General features: G+C 50.6%; 1 protein-coding gene across 1 annotated transcript; it reads right to left on the reverse strand.

Annotated features, from left to right (window-relative positions):
* Nucleotides 1-328: 328 nt before the first annotated feature.
* ASF1B (anti-silencing function 1B histone chaperone) lies at nt 329-8,482 on the reverse strand. The gene is made up of 4 exons (XM_063112547.1): nt 8,271-8,482; nt 3,885-4,000; nt 1,893-2,069; nt 329-1,501 (listed from the first exon to the last, which is right to left on the reverse strand). Exons 1-4 carry the CDS (start codon nt 8,377-8,379, stop codon nt 1,295-1,297), a joined length of 609 nt encoding a protein of 202 aa, XP_062968617.1. The 5' UTR covers nt 8,380-8,482; the 3' UTR covers nt 329-1,294.
* Nucleotides 8,483-9,087: the final 605 nt, after the last annotated feature.

Here is a 9,087-nt window from a genome sequence, read left to right on the forward strand (position 1 = left end):
ACAACATCGAGCCAGGGGTTGAGATCCCCTTGCTGGTCATTTAAAAAAAAAAAAATAATAATAATAATAAAATAATAGCTGGTTTGCTTAAGTTTTGACAAAGAAAAATCCCTCCCCGAACCTCAGTCTGAAATACAACTGTATAATGAATTAAGACTGCAGTAAGGAGCCGAGCAAGGGGCCATGAGACAGCTAACCCACTGGACAGGGCAAGAGGCCACCCCCACATCACGAGGTGGACCAAGCTGCCTCAGTCCACTGGAGGCAAAAGCAGAAACAGTCAGTCTAGATGAAGTGCTTTTTTATTTTTAGACCAACAAAACATTTTTAAATATAAAAACCCTTTAATATACAAACTGCAATCACAACAGCATCCACATAGCAGCAAGGGGACTGGGGTGTGAGGAGTGGGGAGTATATCAGGGAAGCAAGGTTTTTGGGTCCTCACTGCTTCCCTTGCCTGAAATCACTCTGTGGCCTATGAGAGCATGTGGTCTTAGCAGAAGGCAGATCAAGGCAGCCAGAGGCAGAAGGGCCCTGATGCCAACACTGAGACAGGGCACAGTAGGCCCAACATACCATCTCCCCGCCCTGGCAGCCTCTGGGGATAGCCAGATCCAGTGAGGAGATAACAGAAAGTGGCTGTGATTGAGAGCAGAGGTACCCATTGTTCCTCAGCATCCTGCTGATTACACCTTTGGGAAGAGTTTTTCCAAGGGCTGCTAGACTAATAAGACCCAAAAATCCTCCTGGGAGGACAGAAATGGTATCTGAGTCCACCTACTAAATAGGATTCCTTGCTTGTGACACCAGAAAGCTGGGGTGGAGCTGCTCATGTGTCCAGGAAGGGAAAGGGGTGACAGAGTCTTCGGCCCAACAGCGACAAAGGCTTGCCAGGCATTGACCAAGAAAGCCTCAAGGCAGGCAGGGAAGTCTGAGGGAAGATCTCTGGGTCACTGGTACTCACAGGAGCACAGTGGAACAATGGCCTGCAGGTGGAATTTATAGTGTGTGTGGAAGAGAAAAAGAACACAGGTCAGAAAGAATTAAGAGCTAAAGTACCTTCTTCTTATACGTCTGTGCAGTAGAAGTGAGATGAGCCTATTGGGCCAGGGCTGGAGGAATCCCTGATGTTTCCTAGGGGCCAAGTTTGACAGGCCTGGGTGTAGCTGATGGCCCCAAAGTCCCCTAGATGGCCCCCACATGACTCTCTGGGAGGCCTAGTTGCTCCTTCCAGATGAACTGGGAGACTGGCCAAGGTCCTGGCCAGCCCTGTCAGGGCCTGGATTCCCAGTTAGATGCAGTCCATGGAGTTCTCAGGGAGGAGGCCAGGGATGTAGCCAGGGAGGCCCAGGTCCTTGATAGGAGTGCAGCTGAGGGGGAGGCCACAGCCCAGGGTGGGGTCATGGTTCTTTATGGCCTCCAGCCTGTCTGTGTTGTTGTCCCAGTTGATGTGGAAGCGGGTCACCCGGGGGTTCGAGGCCAAGATGTTCCGCTGCAGCTGGGGCAGAAAGAGGAATGTCAGTCCTTGTCAATGTACCCTCTCATTACTGCCCTAGAACCAAGACACCCCCAAACCCCTACTTCGAGCCCAGGAGGAGCAGAGAGACCTTGCTTGTTCCATCACTACCAACAACCATATGTGGAACTCCAGGGAATGCCTGTGCACCATGATTTAGGGCTGGGACCTATCTAATCTTGATTCCGTACGGCACGCCTCTGAGAAACAAAGACCTTTCTCTCCTCTGTTCTATCTAGGCCGGCACGCAAGAACTGAGCACTACTTGAAAACCTTAAGAAGTGACCTTGGCTTCCAATTCTATGGCTTAACTCCCCCCCAAGTACAAAAGAACTGGCCTGCTTGAAGCAGGAAGATCAGACACACGCCTCACCTGAGAGAAGTCTGGTTTCAGCGGCGGGTTCTCCCGCAGCTCAGGGTTGGGGTACTCATTGTTGACATAGTAGCCCACGCGGATAAACTCCTGTCCGTGGTAGGTGCAGGTGATGAGGACCACGGTCACACCCACAGCGTCGGTCTCAGGGATGAGGGATGGGTTTGGGGCGTCAGCCTAGGGGAGAGACATTCCGGGCCTTAGCACCCCCAACATCATTAATGCCTCAACATCATTAATGCAAAGATTCCCAAGCAACAGGTAGTTACAGAGCAAAAAGTACGCTCTCTGTCCTCAGGTTTTCAAGCAAATGCAGAAGACAAAATCAATCACACAAGTGACTACCAAATGTTGAATGTGACAGAGAGAGGTGCATGGTGCTTGGGAGGAGTGGCATAAGATGGGGCAGGTAGGTACCAGGCCACCCAGGGCCTATTGGGCCAGTTAAGGGCTTGGGAAAGAGCAAGAACATTTAGCAGGAGGTAAGCGCCACATCACTCTTGTGGTCTGAAAAGAAGACTCTGGTGGCATATGGAGCTGTGGCAGGAGGATGGCTATAGAGGAAGCAGGGAGGCCTGGCAGGAGGCTCTGGCAGTCAATCTGGAGGCAGCAGCCTAAACCAGGCAGCAGAGGACAGAAGGGGACAGTTATGGGTGCACTGCAATGGCAGAAATGGCTACATAATTGGTACAAAATAAAACCAATGTAAAGTGAAAACACAGAGCCCCTTATTCAAAAAGGATGAAGCTTCAGACGGTGACAGCAGAGCATCACACCAAGCATAGGGCCCCCTGCAACTGCCCAGGCCGCATGCCTAGGAAGCCGGCCCTGGTTGTGTTGGAGAGGAGATGGGGCTCTCATCGGTGAATCTGATGGGTGGGTAAGAGGGTTAGATGGTATGTGGGAGCTTGGGTTAGGGTGGTAACAGCAGAGATGGAAGTGAGTGGATTTGATCAGAAGCTCTCAAACTTTTTTCTTTTTTTTGGCGGCTGGCTGGTACTAGGATCCAAACCTTTTACTTTGGTGTTACAAGGTGACACTCTAACCAACTGCGCTTACCAGCCAGCTCAGGGCTTTCAAACTTTAGTGTGCCTAAGAATCACCTGGAGAGCTCAGAATCTGCATTTCTGACAACCAGATGCTGCTGGAATAGTCATTTAGGAATTACAGTCCATCCATGTTACTTGGACTTTGTATTTGCGAGTATTTGCTAAAATTTATTTGTAACCCTGAAACCAGTACTTGTGGCATGTTTGTAGTCATTTGCAGACATGCACAAAGCAGGGGGAAAAAAATTGGAATCACCGAATGTGCATGTTCCCACCTGAGGCCAAATAAGGCAACACTCCGCCTTCTTGTTTAGCTCTCTTACTGTGAACAAGTGTCCTTTTTGAGGTCTACTTAGCACCACATTTTTTTGGTGCTTTTTGTTGGTGAGTTTGCTGTTTAAAATGGCTCCCAAGCATAGTGCTGAAGTGCTGTCTAGTGTGCAAGAAGGCCTGATGGGGAAAATGGGTGTTAGATAACCTTTGTTCAGGCATGAGCTATAGTGCTGTTGGCTCTGAGTTCAATGTGAATGCATGGATAATATATTACATAAGGTGTCTTTAAATAGAAACACATATAAAACAAGGTTTGTATCGATTGGTTGCCAAAAATATTGTGACCCACAAGAATCTAACCCTGTATTTTCCATATGAGGGATGGTTCAGTATTCACTAATTCAGTGTTGATGGCAACTTTACAGAACATAACTCCTATGAATAACAAGAACTGACTGGATTTGAACCTGAACTGGTTTTTTTTGACAGCTGGCCAGTACTGAGATCTGAACCCATGACCTTGGTGTTATAAGGCTGTGCTCTGACCAACCGAGCTAATCAGCCAGCCTGAACCTGAACTTTTGACTGCTGTACCACACTGTGTGCTTTTGGGTAAAAGAGGATGTTTCTACCAGGCCAGGGCTAAGGCCTAAGGCCTCGTCTCTCTTACCTGAAAGACAAACATGTGTCTCCCTGCTGGGACAGGGCCGACCAGCACCGAGTCTAGGATCTGATCAAACTCCTCACTCTCAGCTGAACCAACGTAAATGATCTTCCACTCCAGGTCTGCAAGGACATGGGGGTCGGGGGGTTGTTAAGGAATTGAAAAAGCTCGAAGCAAGAAGGCAGGGAAAGGGTCTTGTGTTAGTTTTGAACAAATCCTTAATATACAGTAAGGTTTTTTTTTTTTTTGGTGGCTGGCCAGTATGGGGATCCAAACCTTTGACCTTGGCGTTACAGGGTGGTGTTCTAACCAGTTGAGCTAACCAGCCAGCCCTCTTGTAAGATTTTTATTCCCAAAAACACCTGACTGGTGTTCGTTGGGCACTAAGTGCCGGGCACCACAATCCTGAACACTGGGGCAGGTGTGAAGCCCCACTTCCAGTGGGGAAATTTCTCCTGTGGGCCTAGCTCTGCCACCGACCTTGACTATGTACCTTGGAGGAAACTCGGGCCACTCAGAGCCTGAGAGTGAACCGTATGGCAGAGGCTGAATTAAGAGCCACGTGACACAGGCGTGCTGAGGAGGGAACAGCAGGGAGTTGGGCCATTTTGTGGCCCTGCCCACTGGGTGCTGGGATAGGAAACAGCATCCTCTTTCACACACAGGGACTGGTGCCACTGAACAGAGCAAATCCCTCGACAACTGGGGCAGGGCAGCAGATTCCAATCTGGCAGGAGAGCCAGCCAGCAGGAGGGGGACGCTGAGGCTGCTGGGGGAGTCAGCCTGTCCCCAGGTCTTCCTGATGCAGCACCAAGTCATGCTTACTTATGGACATTTGGGCGACAGGGGCCCAGTCAGCAAATGCAGCATCACAGGGTGATCCTCCAAACCCTACCTCTCCCACGTCCCATCTAGGAGTGGTGCCCCATCCCTGAGTCTGCTCTGGCGAGGTTAATGGAAAAGTGCTTAAGGAGACCCTGCCCATCAATCACAGGAAATTCCCGGTGACCACTGCCTCTTGCAGGAGGTCCAAGTGTATCAGGGACAAGGTCATGCTAGTACAGGGAAGCTTGGCAGTAGACCTGGAACTTATTTTAGGATCTTTGAAATTACACAACCTACAGCTCCAGCAGCTGGGGGAAGTTTCACAAGCTGTGATTTTCACAGGAAGTAAGCTCTCTTGGAAGCTGCCCTGTTCCTTAGTCCAGTGTCCCACAAGAGCATCCACCTCTGGAAACACACTGATGCCAGGCCACGACTACAGAGGTTTGTCACCTGAGCCCTTCCTCAATACACCTGCTTCCTGTCCCCTTGCAGTTTCACCCAGGCCCCTCTACTCAGGAACCCTAGCACGTCTGTGGGCTATGTCATTGGGGTTCAGTCAAACTCCAGCCTCTTGTTATTTGCGGGGAGGAAGTTAAAGTTTATTGATTTATTTTTGTTACATGTAGTGACACAACTAGAATCAAATTGCTTAATTAAGGGTGACAGAGAAATACTGACTCGAGAGAAGAGCTGATAAAACCATCTATGGGAGACAGATGATCGATACAATGGCCTACCAACTGGAATCGTCTTAAATTGCAAGTGGTTGAAGCAGAGGCATACGTAATGATTTCACTTCTGAATACAGTATAGCCTTTAGAATTCAACATGAGACATCAATCACCAATACAGCATGAACTCATACCAACCACATACAGGACATGACTGTACACACGTAACGTGTACTTAACCTTCTGAGCAACATCAAGGGCAACTCGACTGCATTACATTTGGTCTTATGCCCTAACTTTACAAGCTAACCCCTGCACAAGAGGCGCCTCCAGCATGCATGAAATCAAAACCAAAACCAACGATATCATTAAAGACATGTAAAAAATTACTATAGTTAAACTAGCTGGAGAGTTTGTTTCCTGACTTTTTTGATTGCTTTTAACTTAACATGGCCATCAGGCCTTTTTGCTGTTTACCACTTTGCCTGTGTTAGTAATCACACAGATGAACCATGGTCTCACCACAGCGTGTCAGCTCTGGGGCAGAACATCTGGCTTCTATGACTTACCCAACAGGTATCTACTGAATTTGTCAACTAAATTGGGGGAAAACACATCTCCTGTATTAAAATTAGACCTATTCCTTGGAAGCAGTTATTTCCAGATGTTGAGAAGAAAAGAGTGCAAAGGGTGTCGAGAGATCTTCAGAAATGGGGGTCACCTGATTGGGACTGGGGGTTTTGTCAGCTTCAATTGATAGTGCCAAGAGGGAGGCAGGAAACATTCTCTCTTCTTCATGGAAAGAAGGCCAGGAAGAGGCAGAAAGCAAGCTGGCAGAGTCATGGAGAGTGCCCTAGGGGTGGAACTAAAGAGTCTGGATTTCCCATTTGAGTTTCTCTGAGGAAAAGCTTTATTGTCCGGGCACAATTAATAATAGCACGCCCCCACCACCTTTTGAGAGTGTCCAGATTTGGCAATGCATTCTATGGTCATTTCTACTTATAGGCCATCTCTAAAAATAGAAAATGCTTTCTTTCTTTCCCAGGATTGGAGCTAAGATAAAGAACCCAGACTCAGAATTCAGAGATAAACTCTAGGGCCAACACTTCTGCAAACCGGCTGTGTGACCTTGGAGAAGTCATTCCATTTCTATTAAAAAATGATCAGCAGGTTGATATTAGATTTCCTGCTCTAATTCTATAAATAAGTTAGTAAAGTCCCAGGGCAGGGGCTTCCTAGGAATAAAAATACTAGATAATAACCATTCAACCATTTTTAAATGCAAGGAGCACAAATAGGATGATTGAAACCCGATCTCTTGCCATCTGGGAACTGTGAATCCCTTAACCTATTAGCTCCTTACATCTCCTCCTGGCTTTTAAATTAAATCTTATTCCACAGTGTCATTCTACACTTTATTTATTTATTTACACCCTGCCTTGTTCCAGAAAGGATTTAACTCGGCTTATTCTATAGTTAGTCACAAGTAGACTTCTTAATTTAAAAAGGAGAGAAACCAGGAAGAGACTGACACATTGGCCCACCCCAAACACACACAGAGCTCACTGTACCAGGCCCAAGCTATTCCAACCACCCACCTGCCACGGGGAGGTGCTAGTTAGCATACCCTGGCTTTCCAGCTCACAAATTTCTACCTCCACAGCTTCTGCCTCTTGTCTTTTAATCACCAAGTAGAAAAATAGTCTAATAGAGTACTTCCTCCTGAAAGCAGGACTTGCCTTTTGGTGGCACCAAGGCTCCCTGGGCGACTTTAGATTTGTATAGACCCTTACTTGAAAGATCTCTTGCTCTTTTTGGCTCCTCTCTTCTGATCTGTGAGATGAGAGCCATGACCACCTTTATGTCAGACAGATAAATAAGCACACCTGTGAAAGTACCTTGGAAAAGATGCACAAAAGGCTATGACTTCCCAGCTGACTGAAGCTGGATCCCATTGCGGCTCAGCCCAGTCCATCCACCCTCAGACTAGGTCAGGCCATTAAAAGCCATGGAAGAATTGCTGTAGTAAGTCCCCTGGAACTTGGCAGGCAAACCACGGGAACCGGCCAATGCCTGCCTGGCTATGCCACCCCTCAGATTTGAGTGTGTTCATCCAAGCCCACAGTCAGACAGGAGAGAGGGACGGGAGCCAGGGAGACTAAGTTACCCCCCAAAGACTGGAGCTAGAAGCCCGGCCATTCCTCCCTGGGGGAGCTCAAGTGCAGGGGGACAAGGACCAAACTAAAGAGGAAAGTCAGGTTACAGGGTATGTGCATCGGGGTAGAAACGGAGCAGATGACAGAGGTGGGATTATTTAAACACTAGCAAGTTGGGGAGGGGATTGTCGGGAGACAAATGAGGAGATGGTGGTGAGTGCGGTCTTGCCACGGAGAAAATGGGTCCTCATGGGGGAAAAAGGGTGACTGGAGGAGAGGGTCTCCTTCAGGGAAAAAGGGAGGTAGGAGTATCTCCAGGGGAAAACTGGGGTGAGGGCTGGAATGGTGTCTTGCCACAGGGATGATGGGGTGGCTGAGGGTCTCCGCGGGTTACAGAATGGAGGACGAGGTCTCTCCATAGAAAACGAGTGTCTAGGAGAAGCTCCAGGAAAAAAATGGGGGATGTGAGGTCTCCACGGGGGAAACGGGAGTAACCGTGTGTGTGTGGGGTCTCCACGGGGAGGCTGGAGCGGGCAGCGGGGGAGGAGGTCACGGGGAGGTCCAGTCGGGAGGTGGGGTTGGCCGTGGGGGGTGGGGTTCCCAGGGAGATCGGGGCTGGCGGCGGGGACGATATGGGTGTTTCCTGAGGAGGTCTGGTTGGCCGTGGGGGCGGGTCTCCACGGGGAGGTCGGGATCGGCCTGGGGCAGTGTTGGGGGTCCCGGAACAGGCCTAGCCTCACCGTCCGCCAGGGCTTCATTGCACTCGAAGCTGATCTCGAACCGGAAGGGGCTGTGGAAGGGGCTCGGGTTCTCCAGCACAGCCACATTCAGCACCGACACCTTGGCCATCGCCTCGCCGGGCCGCGACAGGGGCCAAGGCCGCGTCTGCGTCCGGTACGTGTGGGGAGGGACGGGGTGTGCAGCGGAGCGGCGTCAGCGACAGCCGTTCCCACCTCCTCTCGCCGCAGACTGAAGTGCGCACCTCGTCCGCGCGCCGCCTTCGAATAGCCAGCCCCACCCTCCGGCCAATCACCGCCAACGCTCTCCGGCAGCGCGAGCACCCCCTCAGCCAATCCTGGAGCGCCGGCCGGCGCGCGCCCTGACTCCCCGGACCAATTGACGGAGCTCCCTCTCCGCTGCGTAAAAGGAGGCGGGGCTATCTCTTGGCTTCTTCAGGGTGTCAGCTGGAAACCAATCACCAGCGTCTCCGACTCGGATGTCAAGGGAGGGAGTGGGCGGAGTCAGAGCGCGGGGCCCATCACTTAGCCAGTCCTGAGGGTTCCGGCACCGGCGTGGCCGGCCCCCCCCCAGCCCCCTACCCCGCCCCTCCTGGAGACTCATCCCGCGGCTGGCAGCGCCGCCAACGGCCGAGCGGGGGCGCGCGGCGCTCGTTTAATAGAGCGGGCTGGGCGGTACTCGCACCCAGGGTGATTGGCAGGTGGGAGAGGGGCGGGGATAAACCACGTTTTCTGAGAGATGATTGGCTTAGTTGGCGTGGAGGGCGGGATCAGAAGAAGACTCGGCTGGGGATTCGTAGAAGAGAAGAGGAAGTCGGAC

The sequence above is a fragment of the Cynocephalus volans genome, chromosome 10 (genome assembly GCF_027409185.1).
Source record: "Cynocephalus volans isolate mCynVol1 chromosome 10, mCynVol1.pri, whole genome shotgun sequence".
Classification (NCBI taxonomy): domain Eukaryota; kingdom Metazoa; phylum Chordata; class Mammalia; order Dermoptera; family Cynocephalidae; genus Cynocephalus; species Cynocephalus volans.

Excerpts from the sequence above, each read along its gene's own strand:
- ASF1B (XM_063112547.1), bottom strand. The coding sequence starts at position 8,379 with ATGGCCAAGGTGTCGGTGCTGAATGTGGCTGTGCTGGAGAACCCGAGC. Across the intron at positions 2,070-3,884 it reads GACACATGTTTGTCTTTCAG|GCTGACGCCCCAAACCCATC; the intron begins GTAAGAGAGACG and ends TCTCTCCCCTAG. Across the intron at positions 1,502-1,892 it reads TGAAACCAGACTTCTCTCAG|CTGCAGCGGAACATCTTGGC; the intron begins GTGAGGCGTGTG and ends TTTCTGCCCCAG.